At 37.0% G+C, this 18293-nt stretch overlaps 2 protein-coding genes across 2 annotated transcripts; both read right to left on the bottom strand.

Annotated features, from left to right (window-relative positions):
• Positions 1 to 617: 617 nt before the first annotated feature.
• On the bottom strand, positions 618 to 10423 carry DNApol-gamma35 (DNA polymerase subunit gamma-2, mitochondrial). Its single transcript, XM_046615056.2, has 2 exons — positions 9878 to 10423; positions 618 to 1338 (listed from the first exon to the last, which is right to left on the bottom strand). Exons 1-2 carry the CDS (start codon positions 10421 to 10423, stop codon positions 928 to 930), a joined length of 957 nt encoding a protein of 318 aa, XP_046471012.1. The 3' UTR covers positions 618 to 927.
• Positions 10424 to 10456: 33 nt separating this feature from the next.
• On the bottom strand, positions 10457 to 11242 carry GatC (glutamyl-tRNA(Gln) amidotransferase subunit C, mitochondrial). The gene has a single exon (XM_046615067.2). The coding sequence runs from the start codon at positions 10862 to 10864 to the stop codon at positions 10457 to 10459; it is 408 nt and encodes a 135-aa protein (XP_046471023.1). The 5' UTR covers positions 10865 to 11242.
• Positions 11243 to 18293: the final 7051 nt, after the last annotated feature.

Genomic DNA, 18293 nt, shown 5'->3' with positions numbered 1-18293 from the left:
AATACATAAAAACTGATTCAAATTTTTCATTTCTTTGGTGTTGTCCGAGTTTTCGCTTATCTGAGACACCTCCTTCCCACATTAGCTCGGATAAACGAGGTTTTACTGTATGTCATACCATTTTTAATAACATCTCGATTGTGTCCTCTTGAGCTGCTATCAATATATCACTTTTCACAGACATTCTAAATTAATATTCAATCAATTAAACCAATTTGTTCCCACAGTTCCAGATTTACTTTTATTCTCACTGCTTCATAACAAGAAACACTAACAGGATGTAACAGTCCTTTGTACTTAGAGTAGTGAGAATTATATATGGTTCCCATAAAAATTCTCCAAGAAAAAAACCTTATGAAATTTCTGAAACGTTTTTTTAATGGTTGCTGTGTGAAATACGCCATTCTGACATGGGATCGACGAGTTGAGTTTTCAATTCAGTCCAGCTATTGGGCAGAATATTCTATAGTTTTTTTTGTCCCTTGTATACATGCGGGTATTTCTATTGAACATCTTAAGACGGCTGCAAACACATAATGATAGTCACTGATCCATCTCCTCCTTTGCCCTGCACAAGTGTATAGAAAACTTCATGGTGTCATACCCTATCGGATATAGGGGATTTTAGTTGTGATTATTATTATTATTATTATCATTATTATTGCTATCACCATCAATATCGATTTTTTTTTTGTTTTTTTTTTTTTATCTGTGAAGTTGCGGAATCCAAGTGACACAATCGCGCCAGTCGTATGGGCTGGCATTCATGTGCGACTCCCGATTGGCCTACCCACTAAACCGCCACCTCCTGTGTGACCACCCCCAGCTGGAACTATGTGGTATTATTATTATCATCATCATCGTTATCATTATTTCTATTATTATTTCCAAGTACATTGTTCATTTACAAACATTATCGCTCATCATTCAAGTGCAACATGCGGCAATGTTCTTGACTAAATCAGTTATGTGCACTCTTTCACTGATAGTAGTCAACTGATTTGTTACTTGAACAATACCAGTTCTAAGACTGTCATTATCTACTAAGATCATGTATGGAACTTGAAGAACATGCACATCATTGCTAGTTGAAGAAACAATTGTGTTTAGACTCTCCGCCTTCAATTGATTATTGAGGTACACGACAAGCTGAAGTAACTCTTCATTGCCAGTATTGTCTGGCATAATTAATGCTTTGTATGGAGCAAGTTTTGGGTGAAGATGTAATGATTTCTTATCCTCCGCGTACCCGTCACATAAAAGTGTTAAAACAGCAAGCTCTAGAGATGTTGTGTGCTCAACGATGTACGCCTCACTGATACTGCCGCTCTGACAGTTCTGCAATTTAAATACATATTGGTTAAACAATAACGAGAATATATCACACAGCTCTATCAAAAGTCAAATAGACATATGGTTTGCAGTCTATTCTCAGGATTTTTCAGTAAATTAGCAACTCTATATTATCGACACTATATTTATCAGCAAGTGGCTTCCACTTCATACTTTGAGATAACATGATCTGAACTTTTAGCATGATGTAGATTGTAAAATGAAAACGAAATGGTATTCGTTTATCATGAAAAACGACTCAGTAAAAAAAAACTTAGTTGCTTAGTTGAATTATTTGTAGAATATAAAAAATTAACAGTAAAGCGGAATATCAATGTTGGAGCAAATAAATCCAAGGTGGTACCTTAAATTGATTATTCTGTTTATATGTGGCTAAGTAAACAAATTAAAAATTATTCATGGTCAACACTTCCTATGCCTGCATGCTTTATGTGATAGAGCATAAAATATAATTTGAGATAGAATACCCTGTACACAGAATATGATAAAAGGATGAAACATTTCTCTGCAGCCTATGATAAAAAATGTAAAAGTTTCACATCTCATGTAACATGCTACATTACGAAACTCTGAAAACTAATCTGTATTTTGCAACTTCAGAATTATTTTGTAGAAACAAAAAACGTTTTGATACATCAATGTTAGGAACTTCAACCTCATCGTGTGTTTGTAATAAATAATGAGATTGAAGTTTGTAACATTAGTGTAACAGTGTATATTTAGCGAAATTATTATTCCATAACTTTACAGAATTGTTCGAAATCCAGTAAACTGTAATGAAGCAAGGAATACTCACATTTTAAAACCTTGGTCAACTACTAAACTTGAAAAAATTGATTTTTTTCTCAATATTTCGTTTCGTTAATCTTACTCACTTCAATCTCATGACGAACAAGACAGTAAGATATATCAAATTCCGTGTAAGACTGCGTAGTTTCTCAAGAGAGCAAACCTCAAAATTTCAAGACGACGCATTAAACAAACTCAACTGATGCAACTCTTGGCTATTATCTCTACATAGTTTCTTTCAGTTACAATCAGTCAATTTTCAAACTTGGAGTTAAAATGAAAAATACTAATTGAAATTGAATCTGAAGAAGAAATAATGTGTTTGAAGGCCTGCAAGTCAACGTTTGCAGGATTTTGATAATACATGTATTGCTCTAGTCGCTATAAAAACACAACGACTCATTGCTGAAAAATGGGTTCAGTGCAGCCAGTGATACCGCCAAACTCAGCAACCAGAGTAAGTGGCCTCACACGTACTACTATAGGTCGAAAAAGGGTGACGAAATCCAAAAATTGAAGATATTAGTAAATTTTCTAAAAATTCAACACTTTTATAGAATCACAAGCATTAAGCCATAAGGTGTTATTAAGTTGAAAAGAAGTTTAACACATTTGGCCGCCAACTTCACCTTCATCTACCAGTGTAGCAGCATGAAGCCTGAACCAGTTTTTAGGATATAGGTGCATACAAATAACACATACTATCAAATACTGCTGTAGGAAATACTGCTCACTTTCAGAAGCATATACCTGAAAAAGTGCATATTTCACTGTTTTACTTAAACTGTGATGTTCTTTCATCAGGCAGTACATGTGTAATTGCTTTCTATAATCGACAACAGAAATCGTGAACGAATACCTTTAACAAAAGTATGTGCTACATGCTCGGTGTTTTTGCCAATTGCAGGAGTGCTTGAAGATTAAACACTCTTACAGGAATTTTTAAGTGTAATTAAAAATTTCCCGGGTAAAAATGTTTCTGTTAACCTTTCGATGGCGAGGAAATGTAAGTTAAAATCGACTTTTTATTAGACGTGAAATTTATAAATAAATACAATGAATTTCTTATGTAGAGTCTCCGAATTGACTGCTGGTGGATATGTCGACTAGTCCCACCATTTAAAGATTAAACTCTGTTTAACTCTGTAAAATTTCTCTACAATATTGCATAAATTTTTAAAGAAATGTGAAAATCGTGAATCAGAATTTCATAAAATTTCCTATAAACCCTTACATTTCATAAAATAAAATACAATGTTTTGAGCAAAAACTGCAATCGTTAAAATTTTCTACGTAACATAACTATCCCTCGCTACTACTACAAAACAAAATTTTCCTTCATAAATAATTCGTAGGATTCTGAGAATAATTATACTCACTTTAATAGAACTGAAAAATCTAAGACAGTCTTCAAGTTGAAAAATTATAGAATGCAAATTCATAAAATTGCGTAAAAAATAAAAGTCTTTGAGAAAAAAGTACATGAATTGCAGCTTTCTAAGAAGAATTACTACCAGTCGCGTTAGTCAAGCAACTCAGAATTTTTCGCTCAGAAAAATTTGTCCAATTTCATAAATTTATACAAGTCGCTATAGAAATCGTAGTATTTCCTACGAGATTGCAAGAGTCCTCTGCGGCTGCTACAAAATCATGGAATAGAATATCACAAAGTTTCGAAAGACAAAAGCTACTATGCAAAAAGTATACATTTCACAATCTTGCAATAAAAATGATATGGCGCTACCCATGCAAATACACCGCGGATTTTTTTAAACTCGCAGAAAATATACCCCTGGTGGAAATTACTATACCTACGAATTTTTCTGGAAATTAATTAGTTATCACATTAAATATTAACCGAAACGTAAACAAATTGAAATTTTTTCACTGACCTGCATATCTAAGAAACAAATACTTATTCGTCAAATATTAACATTCGCATCATACTTTATTCCATAATAATACCATGTGTACATAAATATGTATTGGGATACCCTGGTGAAACTAATTTCTACACCAAATTACAATAAAGTGCAGGTCATTGAAAATAGTTGTTTCTGTGTGGATTATTTATTTATGTATAACCATGAAATATTACAAATAAAGAAATGAAGTGATATTTTTTTTTTTAAATCCTTGAATTCTCTTAAAAACAAGCTTCTAAAACCTAAATATAAAAGTCCACCAGCCATCATATATTGAAAGTAAAATTTCGTGAATTTATAGAATTGTTCGAATTTCCATGGAAATCTATAGCTTCGAATAGAGACTGTGAATTTTTGGAAGTATCAAGGAAATTTACAACTCGAAAACGAAAAAATTGTTTTCTGTAGAATTTTGAAGAAAAATATGAATTTCTAAAAATGACTGTCAACAAGATTACGAATATGTACGCGAAAATATAAAACATTATCTTTGAACCACTGCCAGATGTCATGTCACTTTCACAAGGAAAACTTGTTGCAGACAAGTTAAAAGTACCTAACAAAATTTGGCTCTACATTGCGTGACCTTTTTTCATCTTTTGAGTATGATCTAGACAAAGAACCCCACAATAATCTTACGAGAACTGGGTTTCAGTGAATTCGTTTGGATTTTTGATATATTGTAGATCTTGGCATTCGAAAAAAAAAGTTCCTCAACCTCTCGGATTTGGCCCGCGATTTTTTATATGATTGTTCTCACGTCGGAAGGCACTCATTTTTTTTTTGTAGATTTTCAGACGCGGTTTTTATTTTCTACAATTTTTCGAACCCATGGTATTAATCAAGACAATTTAAAAATCCGAAAAATCGTGTGTCAGCAATCAAAATTTTTAAGCTTAGCGCCGGAGTGGATAGTCCTTTTTACTGTTTCCAATTTCATTGTTTCAGATTTTTCGGTATTATTATACCATTTGTATTTGTTTTTAATTAGCGAAATGAAGAAAATAAATCTATTGTGAAAAATTTGCAAATTTTTTCAAAAATCTGGTGAGACATATGAAAATGTTACTAATTGAACGAGCAAAGCTTCTAGGCAATTGTTACGTAACAAATGTGCTTGCTCACAGAAACTCTTCGATGTACGCTAACATAGCGTATCAAACCTGCCCAATGAAGTGCAAAAGAAAACGTATTTTACTAGAATGCATTGCAAACCTTAACGACCTGACAAAATGAGTTAGTTATCAAAACACAAAACAACTACATTATATATGAACACGATAATGAAACTGTAATAACCTCTCTACCTATAGAAACAGAATTAGGAAAACACTTAAGAACAGTACAAATCCGTACTCTGTACGCGACTAATTCTTACACAACAGTAATGCATTAGCAATATACACTGATGGCAGCAAACACAAAGAAAACAAATTCGTCGGATTTGCTTGTTCACTCGCAAATTTTCATACAGGTGTAACTAAAAGTAGCAACACTAATGCATCGGTCTACACTGCTGAATGTATCGCTCTGAATAATACCATGGATATTGCTCTCCAACAAAACAATTGTAACGTATTCCTTTTCTCTGATTTTCTGAGTGCTCTTCAAACCTTAAAAAATTCAAAACTTAGCAAATCATCAAACTACTTAACATGTAGTACAGGAGCCCACCTTCAGAAAGCTTACGTCACTAAACATCCGATTAATTTTTACTTTATTAAAACGGAAACATACTAAAGAATATTGAACCGTCGGTCTGCCTAAGCATATCCTAGCAAGACATCCTTAATCAAGATAATTTACCTAACATAAACAGGTACGTGACCTACGATACGAAACGTGTATCTGAAATTTATACAGAATTATGAGTTATTTGAAACTACCTTGATCTGTCTTGCTTCACCCTGGTGGAAGTGCTCAGCTAACTACCCTAAAGGTGTACATTTCAGTATCCCACCTGCGTCATCGAACATCTGGCTTTTTTAATTTAAATTTAAATTTCTAACCATATACTATACAAATATGTTGGTCTGCCTAAATAAAAACTGGCGCACATGCGTGGCAGTAAAGATTTATAGGATTATTTGCCTTATCCAGAATTTCAATTGAAACATTGTTCATCATACAATATTAATATGTAATATAAGTGCAATATTATCATGCAATTCAAGTAATGAAAGAACATCATGTTTTGTGTGAAATTTATTGGTTACAATAATAACAGATTAGCGTGAAATAATAATGGATACGAGAAAATGTTAAACAAGTATTGCAATATTAAAATTAAAATTACAGTATTATAAATTATGTAATGTGTACAAAACAATGGAAGAGTAAAAATAGAGTAAACATAGAGTATTACGTAATTATGATTTGAAACTAATTTTTCACAGTTATTTGTTAGTATCGGAATCGTAAATGTCTACCGCAGATCATGAATCTTCATCTTTGTATAATTCACCTTCAAGCCATTACTTATCATGTATAATTACATTATTAATATGTAATGGCGTTGGTTCTCCTTTATACCACAATGGTGTAAGTTTATTATCTTGTAAACACAAACCACGATTTTCTGGAGAAAGATAAATGCATCGCGGATTAGTAGCATTTTGCCACATTGTATTGACAAAAATGGTTCGTAAAATTTTTTCATCCAAAGATCGCCAGCAAGGGGAGGATGAGACTTGAATTAAATTTTTTAAAATTGTTTATAAAATTGTCGGCTTTAATTGTCAAAGCATAAAATCGCTGAAATATTTCTATTCGTGATTAACTCTAACTTCTGCTCATGATATTTTCGACGCTGAAAAAATTGAAGTAATTAAACAATATACAGTGCAGTTATATAACGCAAAATACTGTATCAGTGTGAATGCTGCCCGTCTAGAAATGTTCCAGCAATTTTAGGCTTTGACAACTAAGGACCACAATTTTATGAACAATTAAAAAAAATTTAATTCACGTCTCATCCTCCCTTACTGGCGATTTTTGGAACAAAAAATTTTACGAACTATGTTTGTCAATACGATGTGGTAAAATGCTACCAATCGGCGATGCATTTATCTTTCTGCAGAAGATCATGGTGTATTTTTAAAACATAATGAACTTACACCATTGTGGTGTAAAGGAGAGCGAACGCCATTACTAGTCAAGGAGAACTAGGCGAAGATGAAGATTCACAATCGGCGGTAGACATTTACGATTCCAATACTACCAAATAAGTGTGAAAAAATAATTTCAAATCATAATTGCATAATACTATATGTTTACGTTTTCCATTGTTTTGTACACATTGCATATCTAATAATACATAATATTAATTTTAATATTGCAATACTTGTTGAATATGTCCCCATATCTATTATTATTTCACGCTTATCTGTTATTATTGTAACCAATAAATTTCACAGAAAAAACGATGTTCTTTCATTACTCGAATTGCATGGTAATATTGCACTTATATTACGTATTAATATTGCATGATGAACAGTGTTTCAATTGAAATTCTTGATAAGGCAAATAGTCCTATAAATCTGGTCTGTCCCACATGTGCGCCAGTGTTTACTTAGGCAGACCAAGATATTTGTATAGTATATGGTTAGAACTTCGAAATAAAATTTAAAAAAAACTGGATGTTTCATGAGGTAGGTGAGATACTAAAAATGCACCCCTTTAGGCTGGTTAGCTGAGGTGGGTAATCACCAGGGTGAAGTAAGACAGATCAAGGTAGTTTCAAATAACTCATATTTCTGTGTATTCTGTATAAATTTCCGCTGCATGTTTTGTAATGTAGGTCACATACCTGTTTATGCCAGGTAAATTACCTTCATTAAGGATGTCCCACTAGGATATGCTTAGGTAGACCGACTGTTTAATATCATTTAGTAATTATCTTTTCAAATAGAGTATGTATTAACCGGTTGTTTGATGACGTAAACTTTCCGACGATGGGCTCCCATCCTAGTATGATATTGAAAGAAAGTATAATGAAGTTATAAACATATATTCTAGCTACATTCTCAAGTTTTCCTGGTTACTATCCCATATAGGTTTGGTAGGAAATGAAAATGCCGACTCACTTGCCAAATTTGCCACGAACGAAGCTTCTTGCAACATAATTAAAATACCGCACACAGATTTCTACAAAATATTCAAAGAGAATGCTATTACACTAATTACTATAACTTAGCTGAATCACTCGCTAGTATAAAAGTAGTTGCATCTCGTTTATGCAAACATGGTAAAGAAAATTGAAACATCAATCACATTTTTTGGCGATGCTCGCTTCACGACCAACAACGCACTGATTTTATTAACGAATTGTTAAACTAAAGCTACAACTTCCTATATCTGTAGAAGCTATAATTACAGAACCCAATGTACAAACCTGTAAAAGTATGATTAGGTTTCTTAAAAATTGTATTCTAAAAGTATAAAAAAATAATTTGGATAAAAAGATTGTCAAAAGAAAACATAACTACATTGTAATCTACCTCTCTGTATAGCAGATATAAACCTTGATGTAGGTTTGAAATGGTAAATAAATTAAAAAAAAAAAAAGAATTAATTACACCACGGTTTTCACTTCTAGATACACATTTTTCAGAATAATTCTGAAATTCTTCAAATTTTTCCAAAAAGTCTTCAAATACTCTGAACTTTGCTGAAACAAATTCATACAGCAAAAATGCGATTCTCTGCTAATTTATATAAATTCCGTGCCAATGTTTTACCTTATTTTCTATGCAACATTGTAATTTTATGACATAATCAGCTGAAAGTCTCGAAAAATTATTGACGCTAAACAGATACTGAAGGACTCATTCTAAATAGAATCATCTGCATTTCTCCAGAATTTTCTGAAACCCATAGTAACTTTTTACACAACTGACTCTGTAGATACTTTTACAATATTTAAATACCGAGGGATTATCCATGACTGAAATACTCCGCATTCTCTGCCAAATTTCTCCTGGTTTGACTGAATTTTTTGACATAATTATTTTGGTTTCCAAGAACTGGTGTACTTTCCCGAAGCAATTGGATATCGACTAAATCAATTCGCTCGAGCAATCAAAAGGCCATTTTTAGTTCACTTTGAGGTAAAAGTGCATGTTGAACACGAGACTATGCAATTAGGTTAGACATTTTTTAGTGTTGATACAGCTTGCACGACAGTGATGAATTTGCAAGAATGTTTGTACGAATCACGCAAACTGTACAAGAATCTGCAGAGCTTTTCTGAGATATTATACTACTAAATAAAAAAGGAATAGATTTTAAGTTAAACACTTGCGAGGACTTGAAGTGAAATTTTACAAAGTGTAAAAAAATGCAGTAAAGTTTTACAATTTTATGTAACAGGAATTGACTTTAAAAATAAAATATGTAAAGTTCTCTGAAAAACTCCGCAAAATGTGAAATTTTCAGAAAAATATTTGCACTAGGATAACTGCAATACTAGCAAATATACCTTATAATATTAAAAAATCATTTGTACATCAAGAATATACGTATAAAGAAAGGAATAAATGAGGCTGATGTTAGTAACGTTAACGTAACAAAACATCGGGGAAAAAATCATTATTGCGCCATTTTAGAATGACTTGCAAGGAGTTGGCTTCATAAAATATGAGTATATCTTGTTTATCATAGTCGACTAAATTTCAGACATTCGAAAACGTGCGAAGTAATGATTTTTCATAAACATGCATCGTTACAGTAACGTTACTAACTTCATCTTCATAGCAATAAATATATTAGATTCAGATATTATAGTTAAGATTTAAGAATTTACATCGTACCTGCAAATAACATTCCACTTTGCCAAATGATACAACTTCAACACTTAAATCTTGAGATGGCAAATGAGCTTGAATACTCATAACTTCACGATTTTCATTTTTTTCAGAATTTGTCGTTACAAATCGGGATGGATTATTGCTGAACTTGCGCCACCAAGCCTTGCGCTCTCTCTGTTTCCTGTAGAATAAATCTTTGGCCGAAGTTTTCTCACCGAACGTCATTACACTCATTCTTGTGCATAAAAGAGGCAGCGGAAGGTCAAGCATTTTGCTTTGTCTTTGGTCATTTTCAGTTGTTTCTATTGATGCTAGACCGAACGGTAGTCCGTCACATCTCGAGTCCCTGAGATATCGTAGGGTTCTCGAGACTTGAGAAATCTGAGTTGGATAAACGTTGTATTTTTCTGATACAACACAATATTTCCACCAAACGTCTTCGACATTTCGTAGAAGGAATCGTCCAGAAGGGCCATAAATAAATTCTGTTTCCGAAACGGTCAGAAAGTCTGTGCCTAGCAGAGACAATATTTTATTGGCTTTCATCATGCTGCTTCAGTTTGCATATAGAATTTACAGTAGCTAGTATTTGTTGGTAGTGAGATTAACGGGAACGTTGCCCGGTGGAGCTATAAAGTAATCTTCCTCTGTTAAAGCGGCGTTCTTCAACACCTTTTTGGTGTAACCACCATCGAAAACTTGATCGTCTCTAAGTTTAAGTTTTTGATTTTCGAGCACGGTATACATTGGCTGGATGTCGGCGTTGAGTTCTACCAACCACAGTTGCTTAGCAAAAGTAATTGCGGATTCTAGTCTGGCGATACCTTCCGCGCTGCCGAAGTTTACCAAAGATAACCTTTCCAGTTGTTCGATGGACTTATTGTCTACAACCAAAGTGAAGTTGTCGGTATCGTGTGATGATTTAGTTGTAAACTGCCGCAGGTGGAATCTATTCCATCCATTGTAAGTAACACGTCCAAATCTGATCATTAGTGCTTTGAAAATCTAGCAATAACGTGCGTTAGAACCACTGAAATAGAGATATACTGAACCGCTTACTCTCGCTGTTGGGGTAGTATATTCGCTCGCAGAGAGAGATCGCTCAACAGAGGATCCTTGTCTTTTTCTGTACAGTCCCAACCAGAAAGTTGTCCTCGTAATCAAAACGCATACTTGTACACGTGAAATGCGTGAGGATAGTGTTGGGTAAGTCCGTGGTTTTAGGTGTACAGGAACGATGGCTAATAGTTTACAATAGTGCGAATGACTGAATACATTGTACACCGCTTGAAATATTGTGACATTCACATGCCATATGCATTAATGCCGCTGATAGCCAGGTCATGCGTTTTGTTTACAAGGATAACATTCTGGTTGGGACTGTACAGAAAAGGACAAATATCCCCTGTTAAGCTGTCTCTCTCTGCGACCCCCTGTCACGAGAGTAAGGTACTTAGCTTAAAGCTGAGACTCCATGTATGCGTTGAGCTCCGGCAAATGCTGCGGTGACCAATCAAGAGCCCGGCGCAAGTCCGGCAGCGGCAACCTCCGGCATGCCGCACCGCACTGCGTTGAGATCAAAATATTTTAATTTTTCCGCAGTACCGCACGTCATTCGGCTAAAGTCGAGAACCTTCGGGGCCATTCGGAATCTGGCAAAGCTCAAATCATGGCTCAAATAATAGTCAACGCGACGTAGGTTATGTCGTACAAAACATTATGAAAACAAACCATCAATAACATCAACAAAAGATTCCACTATGGAATATAATTGTGATGACGTGAATGAACTTGTAATTCATTACGTGAGAAACCGCCCGGAATTATGGGACAGAGTATTCCTTTCTTTTAGGTTATGTAGCTATCGTTTGTATACATTTTTACGACGCATCTTCGATTTCCGTACGTGGCATGGCGCTAAAGTCTGCCGCGTGCATGGAGTCGCCTTCCGCATGCGTTTGCCGGAGCTCAACGCATACATGGAGTGTTGGCTTAAGCGTTCCAGTATGTCTCTAATTCAGTGGTTAGACCCGTTAGAACCCGACCAAAATTCAATTGAAACGAGTGTCATATCCATAGACATATAAAAATAGACCGCGCGAGCTCGGAGGTAGCCCGTTGGTGAATGCGATAGCGGGATAAAAAGAGAAAGCTGCTTATGGGGCCCATTCTTTTATCCTCGTCTAATCGCGCTCAGCATTCTCTCGCAGTGTAGTATACTGGCATCACGGTCTTAGGCCCGTATTCATAGTCAGTTCTTAAATTTAAGCACGGTCTTAAGGCCCGTATTCATAGTCAGGTCTCAAGGCGGTGCTTAAGACCGTCTTGGTGAAGATCGTCTTATTCGTTCAAGACCGTCTTGAGATGCTATGTATTCATAGTCGGAAAACAAGACGGTCTTCGTCAAGAATTTGGTCTCAAGCGCTAGCTTATTTCATTCAAGACCGTCTTGGCCAAGACTGAGCTTGAGACGGTCTTATTCGACGTTCGGTTATGTTCGAAATATTTCCGATGTATCCCCCAATAAGATGCTCGGATTTTATTTCTCAGCCTGTGCAAGATATTCGTATAGGCATGCAGCTCTTGAGTATTTTTATAGTTTATGAACACAACAACGTTAGCGCCACGTAAATTTTTCAAAGCGAATGCTCTCATAACCTCTATTTCAATTGCAAGTTTCCGTTGCTACCCTTTTACAGTAAATAATCCCGTCCCAGCTGCAATTTCCCAAACATTCCTTCACAATCTGTTCCTGTTAATTTATATTGTTCGAATATAATATTTTCCAAACAATTCGTAATTATCAATTTCGTACGCATCAGAACAATTGAGTAATATTTAGGCAACAAGCATTTGCTTAAGTGCAGTCCGAACTCGACTTGATCAAGATACGTAAATAAGACTGCGTTAATTGACTATGAAACGTTGCGTGCTCAAGACCATGCTTATTTCAAATAAGACTGGACTATGCAACCTTGTAAGCACGCTTCGAATAAGACCGACTTGATGAAGACCGTCTTATTTGCCGCGTCTCAAGACCGTCTTGTTTGACGTCTATGGAACCAAACGCCATCTTAAGGCCTCGTATAAGACCGTCTTATTCGAGTCCGGTCTTAAGCACTGACTATGAATACCGGCCTAAGTCCTCGTTTACCATGACTTGAGATAGGACTTCAGGGTATGAAGACCGTGCTTAAATTTAAGAACTGACTATGAATACGGGCTTTACATACAGGTCTGGCGACGAAGCCAATTTTCTACAGAGCGGCGTGGTTCTCTTGCTGTCCGTGGTTTTTAGTGTTTGAAATAGCCATGTCGCGGCGCTGTTATTTAGGGATGTACGTGGGGTAGGGGATAGTAGGGATGCAAAAGTGCCAATAATAATATTATTATTACGTTGGCGCTGCATTGTGCACGCGTTGATTATCCTCGATCAAAACGCCGAACTGGCGGCCACAAAGTGAGATAAATAACCGGCCGTGAAATGAACCACCCCCACTACCTTCCTTGCCAGACCTGTATGTAAGACCGTAACTGGCATACACGACTCGCGTGTCCCGCGCATGCGCGACCAGTGCTCGAGTGCACACAGCACCAATGTCCGCAATATATGACACCACCACGAAACATGGGTCATCTCTAGCGCACGTGCATTGTGATCACCATATTAGGAAATAGCAGCTAAAATCGGCCCCGGTCCTAACGCCTACGAAAAGGGGGGCGGAAGCACGGTAGCCAAGGGGGTTTGCTGCCCCAACACCAAAACCCACATGGATAGGAAGCTGATGGCGCAACGACTCTACGCCCACACCGTCGCACCAAAACGGCGTTATACCATACATAAAAAGCTCGCAATATAGTAATAGCTAAAGAGCTATGATCACGGACGAACATGCGACGAAGATATCCTACCCAAAGATCCTACCCTAGTTTTAATTCCTAGAAAAAGGGGGAAGGTGCGCAGAAGTTGACAAAGAGTCGAAGAGGGGGATCGTTTTGCGCAGCGATCGATACCCACAAAAACGGCAGCCGATCATCGGATCGTCCTCTTGGTTTCTACCACTAGATTAGTAATCTTGTCCTCGGTACAATGTCGCGGTAAAATCCTTTTGCCTTTTGCATTCAAACATTTTCTACGCAGTTACTCTGTCTAAACTCCAGCGAGCTTCCCGCTCCATTTTGTCATATTATTTTAAGATCTAACAACTACATTCCGTTAAATCCTCTCTGCTATCTACGCTGCAATTCATCATATCCAGATCATTCTCCAAAGGTAAGCCAATTTAAACCTTTCATTTAACAATTACTCTTTCCTCGGTTCGTATGATTAGAGCGATAGATGACCGTTGTCCGGTGTATTTCAATACGTTATCGGTAATTGGTGACCCAAACTACTGATATGAGTCTAACTGCAGCTATGTGATCGCTTCCAGTGTCTGGCATCTGGAAATTTCCACCAGGTACCGTACCGAGGTCACAAGGGCTTCAGTTCGGTACACGGACCGCCCAGTCTATCTCTATAAGTCTATGGTTCAATCGCATTAACCAGATAAAATCAGAAAAGACGGAATATTGTTATACAGTATTAAAGTATGGTTTTCTTACCCATTACATTGACTGAGGATACATAAAGACTTATAACGCTGGGTTATTTTTCGTTACAGTTTACACCTATGTGAAGTTGGCCTGCGAATTTCGAATTAAAAAAAAAATTTTGTGCCGAAAAATTCTGCCAATTAGCTCTTAATTGCTCTCTATTTTTCATTATATGCTCCCACGCGGTTTTCAAGAACATTGATAAAAACGAAAATGCATATCCGGCAGCAGCCGGGTGTTCCGCGAATTTTCGAAAATCGTGGAATTCCGGGAAATTCGTGTACAGTTTAATTGCCCCTTAATTGCTCTCAATTGCTCCCTCATAATTTTCGAGAACATCCGAAAAAAAAACGTTGCAGGTATCGTGAGACGGTAACATTTCCAGTAAAATGGCGCCATGTTTAATTGAATGTGGGTGACAAAACGTTCGTTATTCTATCGAAACAGGATAATCTCTGACTTGCTTCTTGTGATTCTATTATTTTGATAAATTGCTTCTGCATTGTTTGCGAATGAATCAGCAACAAACGAAAAGAGGGTTTGCTAAATGCGTTGTATATTGTTAAGATAAATTACTCTAAATTCATAAAAACTAGACCTACGGATTTATATGATAAGAAAGAAGATGTGAATACGCCTGAAGTTTTAGTACAGTAGGTTTATAGAGCCAAAAAAAAGTAACTCATTCAGTCAGTCAAGTAAATAAAGTATCAACAGAATCTGTCTGAATCTTTTGTTTTAACACAAATTCATTGTCTGTTGCATGAAAATATTGAACCTCAAACATGACTTAATATTTATATGTATATATGTCTGCCGAATAAGAAAAGGCACCTTTTTGTTCTTATTTCTAAATAAAGCACCCAAATACTTGAATATGGGTTACTTATTTATTTTCTCTCAATATCCAAAACAAAAGCGCAACATTTATTCTTCAGTTAACGCTAATTGCGAAGTATGGTCGAATTCATTTTGATATATGTCTTGGAGGAATTGAGATATGAATAATCCGATAATTGCTCCTGAATCGCTGGTGATTGCTCGGCAAATCTCGTAATTTGCTCCCTCATGGCTTCCGTTAAGACTGGAAAAACAACGCTGCATCTGATTTGTAGGTTATGTCGATGGGCGGCGAATTCGAAATTGTATCCGAACCAAAAAGGTGTCGATGCAGTCCGAGTGACAATCGCTGTTAATTGCTCCTCAATTGTTCATGAAAATATTGAGAATTTAAACATTTGCTCCTGCCTAATTATCGAAAAAACGGGATAAAACCGCAGCGTATGCTCCGCAGGTTATGCAGACAGGCGGCTGATTCGAAATTTTATCCGGAATAAGAACATGCCGATGCGATCCGAGCTGCAATTGCTTCTGATTTCTCCTCGATTTCTGATCAATAATCTCACAGTTTCCTTATTTGCTCCGTCACAATTTCCAAGAAAACGGTGAAAAACGACACATTCTCGTTGCGTAACGAGGGGTCGGGTAGCAGCATTTCGAACGCATGTACCCGACAAAAAAATTATAATTTTTCACGGCGGCGAATCACTCCTTATTGCTCCGTGATTACTTAAGAATTGTCGATTAGTTTCGGTATTTGCTCCTTCGCAGTTATCGAGGAAACTGGGAAAAGCAAAGCCCACTCGTTCCACACCGAATATTCGGGGGTCGGCTGATTCGAACTCGTATCTGTGTCGAAAAATGATAATTAGGCCGAACTTGACTATACTCGTGATTGTTTTTTGGTGGTTTATAAGCATATGTACGATTTAGCAATTTGCTCCTGCCTAATTAACGAGTAAACTGGAAAAGACTAGAGCATCTGATTTGTAGGTTATGTCGATGGGTGATGAAGTCAGCGTTGCCAGATTAGTCGCTAGGCCAGTCGCGCATAGGTGGCGCTCAAGTCACCCAAATGTGGGGTATAGATACTCTGTCTCTCTCTAAGCGCTAGAGTGGGAGTAGCGGCGAAGTAGGAGAAAGCCAAGAAGGCGAGAGGGGAAGATGGTGACTCTGGCGCGGCAATTACCTGTCGACGCTTAAGCTTTACACATCTCTTGTACTCTTTATATCTTTAATAAATTCCTTTGTTACTATTAATCAAAGTGTTAATTATGTGAGTACACCTTCTCATTGAACACAGCAGGAGTGGGCCTGCTATCAACTAAGTGGACAACTTCACTACCTTCACCACCCACATTGGTGACCCAACTGTCAAAAAAAGCGTGTGTTTAGCAGCGTCAGGCTGGTTCATCGATTCAAAAAATCGACAAAAATCCAGCCAACATCGTCACACAAAGAAAGACGATTCTCATCGAGTTACCACTCGTTGCTCGCTCTTCTCAACAAAAAGAGAGCAGCTTTTGAGAAAAACTTCTCAACATCGGCATTGGCACAGTGCTTGCCTGCCAGTCTCCTGGATTTCTCCATTCAACATCGGTGTGCGAGAGAGCTCGCCCGGTCTGCAAATCGACTTCATCTTCAAGGCGTAAGCGCGCCAAGTCCCGCAGCCGTCATCATCGAGGCACCAGCCGATCAACGTGCTTTTGCAGCCCGTTTCGAAGCAGCCAACAGCGCAGTTTTCATCGCAGCATTGCCGTGGTGTCAACGCGATTTGTCTTGGAGGATTTCATCGATTCAACGCCACCAACATCGTCTTCAGCGAGCCAAGGACAGCTCGCATCCTGGACATCGTGAATCAACATCGCTGATCATCTTTGGTTTAAGGTATTTACTGCGTGCGTGCGAATAAAAAAAATGATCGAGAGCAAAACTCGAACAAACAAGTGTCAGGTCATAACACGTCGAATTCTCGGGATAAGAGGCATCAATTGTTTACATCCGCGAGCCGCGCCCTTGAACACGTCACGTACACGCAAAGTTAGCTCGAATTTCTTCGCGTAACCGAAAACGTATTTACGTTTAGCGAGAATCGAGAAGCTTTCTTTCGAAATTCAAAGAGATAAGATATCTTTTTACTTAGAAATCGACTATTTCGATATCTTTGTCACTGATACAATTTAATTTTAAATTAAAAACTTTTTTCTTTGAAAATAAAAAACGTACAACTGAATCTTTTAGTTTTTCATATTGAATCGAAACAAAGTGAATCGATATTTGAACAAATAAGTATATTGTTAAAATTTAGCGCGTGAAAATAAAAATTAGAAACCTAGTTTTTATCATTTTTGTGAGACGCCTGCGTGCGTAGACTAGGAAAATTGTGAGACGCCTGCGGCGTACCTAGGCTTAGCTAGTTTCATTGTAATACGCTCGTAAGCGTAAGTTAGGTTTTATTTTTCCGTCACAAAAACGGGAGACGCGGCTACACTTGCTGCGGCACAAGCGCAAATTGCTCAGCTACAAGAGCAGTTAGGTCAGCTTCAAGCGGGGCAGGTACAACGAGAAATTCCTGCACCACAACCGCAAATCGAAGCAACGCGAGTTCCGAAACTTCCGCCGTTCTTTCGAAACGATCCAGCTTACTGGTTCCTACAAATTGAAGCCTCGTTCCGTAACGCGCATATAACGGTTGATAGGACAAAAGCAGATTACGTTTTAGGTGCTCTCGATTATGAGATCGGTCAAACGTGTCGCGATATCGTCACCGATGCTAATATAGCAGATCCGTATGTGAGAATAAAAGAAAGGCTGATTTCAGCGTATTCAGCTTCTTCTGAAGCGCGTTTACGTCAACTGTTAAAAGGACAAGTCCTAACTGAGGGAAAGCCATCGTTGATACTTAACAGAATACGTAGTCTCAACGTAGATAACCGGCTTGACGAAACTGCAATCAAATCGATATTTTTAGATCATCTACAGC

The sequence above is a fragment of the Neodiprion pinetum genome, chromosome 3, assembly GCF_021155775.2.
Source record: "Neodiprion pinetum isolate iyNeoPine1 chromosome 3, iyNeoPine1.2, whole genome shotgun sequence".
Classification (NCBI taxonomy): Eukaryota; Metazoa; Arthropoda; class Insecta; order Hymenoptera; family Diprionidae; genus Neodiprion; species Neodiprion pinetum.
This window is presented reverse-complemented; position numbering and strand designations above follow the sequence as displayed.

What these genes read in the sequence shown, in the direction of transcription:
- DNApol-gamma35 (XM_046615056.2), bottom strand. Translation starts at nt 10,423, where the DNA reads ATGATGAAAGCCAATAAAATATTGTCTCTGCTAGGCACAGACTTTCTG. An exon ending in AAGTGGAATGTTATTTGCAG is followed by an intron (nt 1,339 to 9,877) that starts GTACGATGTAAA and finishes TTTAAATTGCAG; the next exon opens with AACTGTCAGAGCGGCAGTAT.
- GatC (XM_046615067.2), bottom strand. Translation starts at nt 10,864, where the DNA reads ATGATCAGATTTGGACGTGTTACTTACAATGGATGGAATAGATTCCAC.